Source organism: Sesamum indicum, linkage group LG2 (assembly GCF_026168435.1).
Source record: "Sesamum indicum cultivar Baizhima isolate 11 linkage group LG2, ASM2616843v1, whole genome shotgun sequence".
Lineage (NCBI taxonomy): Eukaryota > Viridiplantae > Streptophyta > Magnoliopsida > Lamiales > Pedaliaceae > Sesamum > Sesamum indicum.
The window spans coordinates 18,948,772-18,961,592 of record NC_142658.1 but is presented as its reverse complement, the minus strand read 5'-3'; the positions used below and the strand labels follow the sequence as shown (position 1 = coordinate 18,961,592).

At 37.9% G+C, this 12,821-nt stretch overlaps 3 protein-coding genes across 3 annotated transcripts; 2 read left to right on the top strand and 1 right to left on the bottom strand.

Annotated features, from left to right (window-relative positions):
- Nucleotides 1-393: 393 nt before the first annotated feature.
- On the top strand, nt 394-4,636 carry LOC105156169 (mediator of RNA polymerase II transcription subunit). The gene is made up of 7 exons (XM_011072233.3): nt 394-731; nt 1,677-1,842; nt 2,805-3,252; nt 3,696-3,755; nt 3,861-3,929; nt 4,010-4,053; nt 4,168-4,636. The coding sequence occupies exons 1-7, from the start codon at nt 467-469 to the stop codon at nt 4,343-4,345; spliced, it is 1,230 nt and encodes a 409-aa protein (XP_011070535.1). The 5' UTR covers nt 394-466; the 3' UTR covers nt 4,346-4,636.
- Nucleotides 4,637-5,931: 1,295 nt separating this feature from the next.
- LOC105156168 (Cytochrome b561/ferric reductase transmembrane protein family) lies at nt 5,932-7,768 on the top strand. Its single transcript, XM_011072231.3, has 4 exons — nt 5,932-6,412; nt 6,545-6,593; nt 6,698-6,897; nt 7,307-7,768. Exons 1-4 carry the CDS (start codon nt 6,245-6,247, stop codon nt 7,565-7,567), a joined length of 678 nt encoding a protein of 225 aa, XP_011070533.1. The 5' UTR covers nt 5,932-6,244; the 3' UTR covers nt 7,568-7,768.
- Nucleotides 7,769-7,942: 174 nt separating this feature from the next.
- On the bottom strand, nt 7,943-11,683 carry TTA1 (class I heat shock protein, putative (DUF1423)). The gene is made up of 2 exons (XM_011072230.3): nt 9,552-11,683; nt 7,943-8,737 (listed from the first exon to the last, which is right to left on the bottom strand). Exons 1-2 carry the CDS (start codon nt 11,452-11,454, stop codon nt 8,154-8,156), a joined length of 2,487 nt encoding a protein of 828 aa, XP_011070532.1. The 5' UTR covers nt 11,455-11,683; the 3' UTR covers nt 7,943-8,153.
- Between the last annotated feature and the right edge of the window lie 1,138 nt (nt 11,684-12,821).

Below are 12,821 nucleotides of genomic sequence, written 5' to 3'. Positions count from 1 at the left end.
AAATAAAGGTTAGAAGGTTGTAAACTTGTTTACAAAAAAGGTCAGTAAAATAAGATAATATTAACAAGAATTTCTATTAATTCAGAAATTTTTGTTATTGAAATGTTATAACTTTGATTTTTTTTAAATACTTGAGAAGCTTTTTTTAAATTATTATTTATTTTTCAATATTAGGGAATGCAACTAGGGTCTGGGGATGACAAAATGGGCTACTTGAGGGCATAGAGAAGAATTGGCGGGCCATGACCAGGAGGAAAATGGGCCCAATATAAAAGAGGCCCGTCGGGAATTGGGTAGGGCCTAAGACCATTAAGAGTATATTGCTTCGTTTATGGTATTGGGCCGGGTCAAAAGTTTGGTGTCTGCACTGGATGAGAGAAACTGTTCAGTTTCAAACCCCAAACAGCAGAACCAATAATCAATTTTCTCAAAAAAGAGAAGGAAGAGAAGAAAAGGGGGAAGAAAAATGCAGCAGGCAGCGGCACCACCGGCGAATCAGGATGCCGCGGCGGCGGGGGATGCGCCGCCAAAGCAGGTGGCACAAGCGTTGGAGCAGCTCGGGCAGGCGGGGCGGCTAATTGCTGATGTGCGGCTCGGTGCGGACCGGCTGCTGGAAGCTTTGTTTTACGTGGCGGAGGAGCCTCATCACCAGCACTCTGCAAAGTGTTTGAATTTGATCCTCAAAGAAGAATCCTTAATGCGGCAACACCTCCAGAACCTTAGTGCGATTGGTGGGTATCTTTGTGTATCTCTGTCAATTGATTTACTTGCAAGTTCTGCTGGTTGATGAGTAGTAAGAGTAAACAATCGAGGAGATTCGAAGAAAACATTAGGTAATACACAGGGTATAGAGCTTATTAAGGGATTGGGAAAGAAACGTGGGAGTATATTGAAAAAGAAAAGAAAAGGGGATAATGACTAAATGGGCCGTATAAGTTTCCGCTTGTTAATTAACTGAACTTTGGTGCTAGAGAAGTAAGAAGTTGCAAACCGTTTACGAGGAAAAAAGACGATATGATGTAAACAGTAAGTTCCTTGTACTATCTTCTGATAAAGTTGTGTTTTGTTTTTAACCCAAAGTATGTGCGAGTAAAGAATGGTTTAGTTTCACCTCAAAGTATGAGATCTCGCACATGTATGTTGTAATATACACTTCTTAGATATCTGGGTCAGAATGAATTATGTTGTAAGTACATGATTATGTCAATATAGAAAACAAGAGTAGTCTCAAATGATATTTATAGTGTGTTTGGATCCACTGAGCTCTGCTAGTAATTTTTTGTCGCTATTTGATCTATTTTGGATAATGAAACTGGAAATTTTATGGGTTCATTTGATTGCTTTGTTCGTGGACCTTGGTTTTTCTCTAGCTTCTTTGATCCTCAGATTTCTCTGTTGTGAGAGAGATAATCAGTGCAATTAAAATATCTGAAATACTGAAATGATGTATCTCCTCATAATAATGGCCGGCATTTGTGCATTTCTTCTGGGAACTGTAAATTTAATTGATTGCTCTGGCCCTTTTGAACTTATTGGCTGTCCTGATATGGTACTTGTCAGCTTTCTTGTCTTTCTTTATAAGCACGGCACAAACATTTTTTCCCTGTTTTACTGATAAAGGTGATATCAGAAGAGGGCTATGGGGGCATCACTTTAATATGCTTTCTATTTGTTAGGAAGGCAGCTGGAGGAATCTGGTGTTTTAAATGATTCACTTCGTTCACGAAGTAATTCTTGGGGCCTCCATATGCCTCTGGTCTGTCCAGATGGTGCTGTTGTTGCATATGCATGGAAGCGCCAACTTGCTGGCCAAGCTGGTGCATCTGCTGTTGACAGGACTAGGTAAATTCTACTATTTTTTCCTAGTATAGTCAAGATTAATATTCCAATGAATAAAATAACATTTGACATACCTAAAAATTTCGTGCACTTGATACAATAATGATTCAAAACATTAAAATAGTAAACGGGGATAGTATCTGAAACTGTTGCTCTAATGCATCACATACTATTAAGTTTCAGTGAAGTGCGCTGATAATTTCTTGTGTTGGCAGTTAATGGAGTGGGTTCAGTAAAACGAAACTATTTTCTGGTCTTCTTTTGATCTAGACTGAATATATTGGGTATCGTTAAAGTGATTCATTTGGCACCTGCAAAAGCAACTGGAATTACAGTGCTGCATGCCCAACCCTGTCGAGATCAGCACATGCTTCCCAATGTCAGTTTACATTTATCATTAACCTATCAACTCCTAATAATTTAATACTAATGGAGATCCTGTTGAGGTTCTGATTGGAAGTAAAGTGAATGCATGATCGACAGGTTTAGGACTCAGAGCAACAAGACTAGCCTTTTAAGAAGATGACGTTTATTATTATTTCTTAATTTTCCTGCTGTTCCTGGTGTATATCAATTAGCTTTTGGTGGCAGTGCTATGATAATGTCTGGTTTATATTCTCTTATTTTATATTTAGCCAATAGCAGCACAGCTAAATTGTTTGGCTGGGTTGAATTAGGAAAAAGTTTGAGAATGACATGCCAACACGGTTTGAAAGTAAGAGCGTAAAAAATGTAGTGTCAGAATGTTATTAGTAGATGGATTGTTATTTCATAGTGCCAAGGTTGGGAGGGAATGACAAACTGAAGCTTATGTAAATTGATTCCACAGAGCATTTAAGGATTCGCATAGGCATTGATATGGGCAGTTGCATCCATTTTGAACAGCTTTATAATAGGTCTCTCTTGCTTTTGAAAGGGAACTGTTCGGTAAAGTGCGTCTGTAAGGTTGTTTTTTCAATTTGCAGATTGGCTCTTAAGGCATTTACAGATCAAAAAAGGCGATTTTTTCCCCACCTCGCTGAGGATTCTGTTGTAGAATCAGCTATGAAGAAACATTGCAGTCCTCTGCCAATATCTCAAGAGGAACTTGCTGATCAGAAAACATTGGCTGATATCTTGTCGCATCTAGAGAAAGAAGTTGCCAATCTGCAAGCATTTACTTACCAGCGTTTGGATTGGTCAAAGCGGGCATCATCTTTGCCCTCTGCTGCAAATGAAAGCTCCACAGATTCTTCAAAAGAGCATAGCTTTCCAAGCACAAGCAAATGGGTACAAGGCTCAGTAAGCACGCATGCTCCAGATAAAGCTGCTGTGATTGAGTTACTTCTCCCCTCGGTCTTTAGAGCAGTAGTATCACTGCATACGGCAGGATCCATGGATCCTGATGCAGTAGCGTTCTTTTCCCCTGATGAGGTGATTTACTTGTTTCTTCAATCTGCTTCTTGGCTTGTTGCTCATAATCCTTTATAATATTATTAAAAGCTGTTTTCCACTTGCTGAGGTGCCATCAGTACCCTTTCATTTTTTGTGCCCATCGATGAGTCTCCTCATCTTGCACACATAGGGAAAGAGATAAAATTTTCTTGTGTGAAGATCTTGAATAGTTTGAAATGTTATTACCTAACTGGTACTAATACTATAGAAAGCAATCTTCCTAGTGATAAACTTTTGGTATAATGGAATGCTTGAATGTCTGTCTCGTGTTCATTTTAGAACTTCTCTCCACTTCTCAAGTTTTTAACTAGATCTTCCGTGTGCCTTCTGTCTTCCGCAATTTTATTGATTTAAGCTGCTGTACCATCCACGATCAAGTTTTAACCTGCAGCTGATGTATCATTGTTTTATTCCTTATGTAGGGTGGCAGCTATTTGCATGCACGGGGTTTTTCATTGCATCATGTATTTAGGCATGTTTCGGTAAGAGTGCTCACCAACTTTCGTGCCCCCAACCCCCATGCCCAGTATTGACACATAGGATACTGAAAGTCTAATATTATCTGCTGCACAAATGGAACACTGCAGGAACATGCCTCTATGGCTCTGCAGTACTTTACTTGTGCTAATCCTGAGACAGCCCTGCATTCCCTGCTGGTATTGTCCGAATACTGATGACAGTTGATTAAAACAAATGAAAATTTCAGTGTCTAATTATATCCTTTGTTTTGCCGCAGCACTGGGTTTGCAGTTATCAAACATTGTTCATGAAAGTGTGCAGGTGATTTTTTGTTTTTTTATCTTCTGAAATTTCATCTTTTCTTCTAGCCTTTCTTGTCACACTTTAGCCTCTTCTGGTACCGTCTGAATCTCAATCAAGATTGTAACTCTGCAGCAAGTGTGGCAAGCTTCTGTCAATGGATAAACAATCAGGCCTGATTTTACCTCCCTTAAAACGTCCTTTCCGCTACTACACTGCTGGTAGAAAATCGGCAAAAAGCTCCACGACCGAGAACTGCAGCATGGATCTGATTAAGGCCTTTCACATAAGCTGCTTTTCAGAGGAAGCATAGGTGACAATACATGATGTCCCAGTGTAGAATGTAGTCAAATGTATCTAGTGCACAATTTGAACAATAGCCACTCCTCTCTGACTGTCTTGCGTGTGGATGGGAGGGTGTAGGAGTTAATTTTGGTGTAGATTGTAGAATTAGCAGGTTTAGGATGATCACGTTCTTGGTTTTAGAGACTTGTTAGTCATGTTTGCGTTGTTTAAAGGGACGAAATGGCGGAGCGATTAGCAATACAATCTTCTGAAATACAACAGGCTAAATAATCTGAGTTATTATACTACAATTCTTAAATTGAATTCTTTATACGACGCTTGTGCAATCCTGGACCGGAGGATCAGTCCTCATATCATGCATTTCATCTGATCCGAAAATACCAGGTTACCGACATCATAAAGCTGTCCATTTTTGCAGCATCAGATCAGCCATTGCAGAGGAGGGAAGCCAACCAAATTTGGATGGGTTAAGGCAACAAACAGGTCAGTTGTTGAAAGAAGATTGAGGTTTACTGCTGCCTCCTATTTTGGGAAATTACCAAAGTCTTTCTTTCCAGTTTGGATTGGTTCAATCTCTTTTTCCCAACATTAATGTTCTTTTCCAAAATTTAATCTGAGAAGAAGAATATGACAGTTAAAAAGAGCATCAGCATCGCTTTCAGTGGGAGCAATATGTTATTCTTGGCTGGCTAACTTCTCTTTTCCTTGAATCAAAGTTCCTAAATCTATTCCTACCCACAATTTGTTTATAGCCAATCAACAATAAGAATATAATCAAAGATTTTTTTTTGGGAAATAAATGTGTTTTGGCCACTTCAAATTATTTGTGATATCATACTTTCTTACATACACCAACGCACGGCATGTGTATGAAAAATTGACTGTGTTACTGACAAAAGAATTGAAATTCTCTCTGTGTATTTTGTATTAATGTTTTCTAATGACGACGGTGCTACAGAATATTTAGAAATAGTTATCTCTCAAATTTGGCTTCATGGTGGTTCTTTTCCAATTGTGAGTTTCACCTCTTTAACGTTTTGCTACTATGGGGTTAATTGCATTTTACCCTTCTGTAAAAAAATATTAAAATTCTCTTAACAAAACCAAAAAAGACAATGCAATTCTTGAACTTTTAGAAAATAAGCTCCACTAGGGATTGCGTTCCCATTTTTAAGAACTTGGGGGTCGTCTTCTTGTTGTTGCCTTTAAGTGCTTTTTCCCTTGGGTGATACACTTTGAATTTTACACTAATTACATGATTAGTATATTGCACTTATTATATAATTAGTTCAGTTTTGATCATGTTCGATTTGGACTAGAACTTCCCTAGATATAAGGAAAAGTCTTATTGAAATAAGGTCTAATCGAACCTAATCAGTCACTCAATATAATATATTTGCCATATGATTGATCATTCTTCTTAAATTATACCAATCATATGACAAGTATCGTACCAGTCATGTAATTGGTTCAAATATGACCAAACCTAATTTGAGGTATGATTTTCCATATACATAAATTATTGTTTGTTATCCTAAACATCTATTTTTGAGCAAGAATCAAATGACATTTTGTGCATGGAACAAAAGAGTTCCATTGATCAGATAAGAAAACAGCTTTTAATTTCATAGTACACAATCACTTTTCTATATCCCTTGCTAAAGCATAAAGTCTCTCCTCTGTGACAAATATCCCAAACCAGCAAAACAAGCAACCTGTTTAAAGTCATTTCGTTCCCACAAATTAAGTACTATCAACTACTCCTATATAACTTTAAGCTTTAGAGAAATTGTGTATAACTCTATAGTTAGCACAAACTCAATATCACCACCATTAATCTGCATGATCATATAGCATTAAGACAACAGGTTAATTCCAATACTCGGTCGCCCTCAAACAATCCATCATGGATCCCATCGAGGCTCACAGAGTCAGATACCGGAAGCCCGCCTCACGTATGACGCTGCTGGCGCACTTGTTTGGTATAATTGCAACCGTGCTTCTGATCGTGTGGCTGCTGCACTATCGAGAGGGCATCGACCTTGACTCGGATAGTTCCAGTCGTGTTTTCAACGTATGTATACTGTTCTGCATGCAGTTCCATCATACAGATAAAAGTGCTTGCCTGTCTGTTAAGCATCTGAACACTGCAATGTATAGTACGCATGTAATTTGAGTTGTGTTTGTGGTGTTCTTGTTTCTGCAGGTTCACCCCTTTCTTATGTTCTTCGGGTTTATTTTTATGGCTGGTGAAGGTACGGATGAAAACGATCAAAATATCTGATTCTTTCGGCACAAGTGTTGGTGCTTGTGTTGTGTTTCATTTAAGTACTGAGGACTAATTCATACATTTTCTCAGCAATGATGGCGTACAAGACGGTGGTGGCAGAGAGGGAAGTGCAGAAATTTGTTCACATGTTCGTTCACTTAGTAGCAATTGTGTTGGGGATCGTTGGACTGCATGCCGCCTTCAAGTTCCATGAGAGACGCGGCCTAACAAACTTGTATAGCTTGCATTCTTGGATTGGAATAGGCACCTTCTCCTTGTACTGCTTGCAGGTATTCTTGCTCAGTTCAATTATCTAACGTAGTCCTAATCTACAATTTTTGATCTTATGTTCCAATTTCTTTTTCTGTTTTTAACTCCTAAAGATCGACACAGAACTTCTTTAGAACTTTTTATCCAACCTGTTTTGTCTCCGCATCTCTTACCTTGAGCGGAAAATGATTCACTGAATCGATATTTAGAAGCTGAAATTTTACCTCCACCATCGATAGGTTTAGCAAAGACGTATGTAGTACTGGCCATACAAAGAAGTATTTGCCTTGATCATGAGATTCTATGAGTCGAGATATAGAAGTCGAAATTTTACCTCAATCTTCGACATGTTTAGTCAAGACGTTTGTAATACACCCCATGTAAGGAAGTATTTGCAATAACTTCTACTTTTTGTATTTTTGCATGCAGTGGTTGATTGGGTTGAGTGTGTTTCTATTACCCGGAGCCTCACATGATTCGAGGGCACGAGTTGCATCATGGCACGTAAGTGGCGGTAGAATTCTCCTGTTTATGGCCATATGCGCGGCCCTGACAGGGTTGACGGAGAAAGCCACTGTCATGGGGCTGCAGCATCAGAGCGAGGCTCGTACAATCAACTTTCTTGGATTGTCAGTTCTGCTTTTTGGCATTTTTGTTGATCTTTCTGTTTCTCTCGGACGCTACTTATGATTTTTTTTCTTTCTAAATTCTCACATTAACAGAATTGACTTTGGAAAAAATTGTGTTCAACTTCTTGGACAAGGTTCGTTTGGCAGTGTGATGATTTGTTGTAGGAACTTGTTTTTGTGTGTTTTACATGGGAGTTTGCTTTGTATTCGTACTTGAACATCGTATTCTACGAATAAATGTACTAATGAAAAAGTCTATTTATGTTGCACGTTTTGAGTAAATGAACAAATGAGATCATATCCTTACAATCTTGGGCAAAGAATTACCCATTCTAAGTAAAGTTTCACTGGAGCAGAGCAACAGAATGAGCTTCTTCCTAGGAAAAAAATCTCAGCAGTCAGAATTTCCATGAAGATGAATGAGCATGCCAAACAGTGAACACCAACCAAACAGCTCTCTCACCATTTTCTTTCTCATCACACAACCGAAATGGCAAGACATTATAGAACGTACATACAAAGGTTAAACAAATCGTTCATGGCTTTAAGATGGGAAAAGATCGCAACCTACGTTACCATAGTCAAACAACACTACTGATATAGTTGAGTCAAACAGAACTATGGACGGTATTAGGTAAAAACAAGAATTAAACTAACTGTTGCTTTGTTGCTTCCATTCTCTTGAGCAATCCTGAAATCTCAGATTGCATTCTTATCTTCATTTTGTAGTAGTCACAGTGCGAATTCTCCAATGCCTTAAGCTCCTCCAGTTTTTTCCTTCGTCTTTCCTCAGTCTCCTGCAAACACAATTTTGCTAGCTTCGCAGCATACTCTTCTTCTAATTTCTCAGTTTTCATCCTCACCATCCGTCTGTAGCTCTCGATTTCTCTCCGTGCCTCATCGGCTCGGCTCTGGAACATCCTGGCTTCTGCTTCCTTAATTCGCACGAGACTTTCCAGGCTGTCAAAACCATCTTTTTTCGCAGGCTTAACTGACCATTCATCCTCAATTATCTTGTCACTCATGATAGGAACTTTGATGTCATTGTGATGAAGATCAAAGGGTGTCGACTCTTGTCGTCCACTTGAAGAGTTCATGTTGTAGAATGATGGTTTTGGAGTGAGAGAGTTGGATAATGGAAGAGCAGAAACATCTTTCCCAAAGCTTGGTTGATCAATAGAATCTTTAGAAAGCATGCTAGAAGAACCCATGTCCACGAAGACCTCCGTAGCTACGTATCAGAAAGCAAATATAGAAATAAAAGATCATTATTTGGTTTTCTGAACCTATAACATATAAAAAGACGAGCAAACTCTAGTTCCAATACATCCAGGAAGCTATGAACAGTTTGTAAATCTATTGGCATGAACAACTTGACGGATCATACCAACACAAAAATAACATTGTAATGTAAACCTGCTCCATGCGGAAAAGAATCTTATATTTTTCAACCTGCACTGTGATTTTTGTTCAAGTTTCTTGGATATACACTTCTTATATTGGATGCAACAAATTGCTATAGGAGGGAACTCATACAAAGAATGCAATGCAACCAACGAACCAGTTACAATCCTGATTGCTTTGTACAGAATATCCATTCTGTCAAGTCACTAGAATGTTGCAAAGTAAGCAGTTCCTTAGAGAACATATTGTTTAGAGAACTCATAACCATAACTCTGTATTATTCTTTAACCCAAAAATGTTTTTACAAACACAACTCATATTTTACAGAAAACATGACAAGCACAACCCTTTCATTAAGCTAAACCAAGCTTTCAGATCCTAATTTTTTCACCAAATATAGCTTTTTGACATTTCAAAAGAAACTTGCACTGTTATTTTTTCTCCCCAGCATTCTTTTGATAACCTTGTTGACAGCAAGAACCAGATAATTCGAGATACTATTGCAGCTTATCAATCAGAAGAACAAGAGAAGGATAAAAACACATAAAAGAATCAGTAGCACCACTATTTCCTTCACATCATCACTTTGGCAATCATAGCTAGTACTGGGATAAGCAAAAAGGATTGTTTTGAACACTCACAGTTGAAAAATTGAAACATAGAATTGCAGACTTCGGGAGGAGTTGTCATCTTGTTCTGAAGCTTGGTAAGCATCTCAGCAGCCTTCATATGCAACTCCTTTCCTTTTCGATCTTCACTTCCTCTAAAGATTTTCCTGACGCAGTCAAGCTCTTTTATAAGGTTTTCTAGACCCCAATTCTTAGCACAAGAAATAAAGACATCCTTAACGAAACCAAACATCTCAGAAGCATGCCCGCAGCCAAGGCAGTGAAATTGCATCTCAGTTGCCCCAGATGACCCTTTCAAGCAAGGACCAGGCTTTATGAGGTTTCTCTCAAGCCCACAGGCAGCATGACACCAGTGTGAACAAGCATCACAGCCGACCCAACTGCAAGTGTTGTTGGCACAATCAAAGTTCAAACATACAGGGCACATGCACTCACTGCAAAATCCCTTCTTTGTCGAGCAAATCTTGCAGTCGCAATCATCAACCGGTAGTAGCCTCCTGCAGTTTATGTTTCGGCACCTTTCGAGTGAGAAAATATCCACTAATTCTGCTGCTGGGAGTCTGTTTTTGCCATGTATAAAGCTTACTAGCCCCATTTTTATTGCAACTAATATTTCAAGCTGGCTCTTTTGGCATTTTGAGAGTGTCTCATTGGTGAGATCAGATCTCCGCTCAAGTCTCTTCTGGAAACCAACCAACTCATCTTTCCTTTCTGGATTATCGATAATGTTCTTCAAGTACTCTTTAGTAGATTCAATTGTTTCATCAGTAAGCTCCTGAAAGATCTGAGCCATGGCTGGGATAGACTCAGATACAACTTCTCTAAGTATCCTCTCAGGTCTAGAAGGCTTACGCACTTTCACCACATGATCTTCTGAATCTCTAAAATTCTCCAAATTTCTCATCCTTGAATCTCCTGACTGAGCATCTATTCTTGGTCTTGCTGGCAACTCAGATGGGAAAAACGAAACATTGTCCGAGCTTGTAGTCCTGTAAAAACTATTATTACATGAATCCTTACTAAACCCACTGCGATTACCCATCCCAAAACCTCCACCACCACCACCCCCATGATTGGATAATGCAACAGTCCCATCTCCAATTGGCCTAAATCGACTGTGGACAGAACCATTAGTCCCCTCTCCACAATTCCAGATCTGATCACATTCCTTCCTATGACTTCCCACTGAGTAGTCATAATTCTCAGTCGAATTCCGAGTGAGAGAGCAACTGGGGTTGTGCGAGAAGGGGTGGGAATACGAGTACGAAAGCGAGGCTGCCGTGAAATCATTTGAATACGTTGTCTGTGTATTATTGTTATAAGATGGCCCCAGTGACTGTACACTCCTACTCGGCCTAAGCCGGGATGGGAGATCCCCATTCTGGACACGGTTAGACCCAGCCAAGGAGAGGGAAACATCAGGAAGAGCCAAAGAAAGGTTCAAAGACTCAACCTTTGGCTTCTTTTCCTTATTCTCACCCACAGTTTCCACATTTTCAGCTTCCCTTTTAGATGAATTCCCTCTGTTCTCATTCAACTGAAGAAAATCTCTTTCCACCCACACGTTATTATTATCCTCTGCATTTTGATCCTCAGAAACAACTATTTCTTTTCCCTTATACCTTCCACTCAGAGAATTCAGCAGGTTTTGGCCTGAAACATCCTTCTCAGGAAACCCCAGTTTAGAATTTTCACAAAGATAGCTAAGAGTAAGCTCCTGGGAGCCAAAATTCCCAGCCCTTTTTGGCTGTAAAGCAGCCCTCTCATCAAAACCACCAATCACTTTAGTTTTATCCGGCGACTTTTCTCCAAGGAAATCAATACCCCTTTCTTGAAACTCCATTTTCTCATCTGGGCTCTCCCTATTTTTTTCCCCGGATAGCTCATCTGAATCCTCTCTCTCTCTCACCATCATCACTCTCAATCACCAAAAATCAAATAAATAGCAGAGAGTAAGAGAAAGAGGTGAAACACTTACAGAGACAGAGCTCAAAGACACGGGCAATTGCAAGAATTCAAGAGAATCTTATTAGGGTGTGATTGAAAGTTTCGAGCTTTGACCCCTCATCACCCTCCCTCCCTCTCTCTCTCTCTCTCTGCGCTGTCCGAATACTTGGCAAGTTGCAACGGCTGAATTCTTTTTTTCTCGAGTTTTCACACTTTCAAGTCTTCGACGCGGATTATAGGTTTGCTGGTGTACGAAATTACCATAACACCCCTTCCATACGTCAAATTAACGCTTGACGTGCCCCAAAAGTCCAATTGTTTGCATGCCTTTTCGTCCTATGTACCAAAAATACCCCCACTGTTCAAGTTGCGTCTGGATCGATAGAATTAAAATTAAATTCTTAATACTAATATATTCTAATCTTTTTAGAATAATTTCGTATTATAAGAAATTTTATTTTTTTTAATTTTAAATTATATTTTATAAAAAAATATTTTAAATCTCAAATTGTTTGCTTGAATTCTTTTCTTAAATTGAAATCTTCTATGGATTAATTTTGTTGGATAAAAGTTAATTACCAGAAACTCCTTTAGCCCTCTTGGAGTCCCAAGTAGACTTTTTTGATATTCCTCGTCATCTAAATTGATTCCTTCTAGAAGTCTAGAATTAAATAATTTCAATTTATTTACTCCCTCTTATTCCCATAAAACAATTATCAATACTAAAATTCTTTAAAAAAAAAAAACTAAATAATATAATTTTATAGGCTCTCCTAATATTCACATATTGGCACATTCGAGAATAGTATTTCTATGAATTTTTTAAGACTTAGAAAATTCAATCAATGTTTTACTTTTTTTTTTTTTTGTGAATATGTTAAACTTAGCAAAAGATATTCTCCTTTTTATCAAAATATTTTTCTAAAACTCTAATTATTACTATATTTATATATATGCATACATCATTATTATATATAAAAATTATTATTTAATAATATATATTTAATTAACTATAATAATAAAAAAATTTGATGTAACATCACTAACTATATAAAATATTATATATATATATATATATGTATTGACTCTTGTAGAATAGAATATGTCATTTTCAAAAGGAAATATGATAATGGTAAATGAGTACATAAACAACTAGTACATAAAATAATCAAGAAATAAAGATCAAAGTGGTGCATTGAATCATATTTGTTTGATTCATTTTTCAAAAACCATAATGATGCATTACTTGTTCTTGTAACTCGTAAACTTTTTCAATAACTCTTGCTTTTGAATGTTTAACCAAAATTTCATATATACATTACATATAAATTGAGA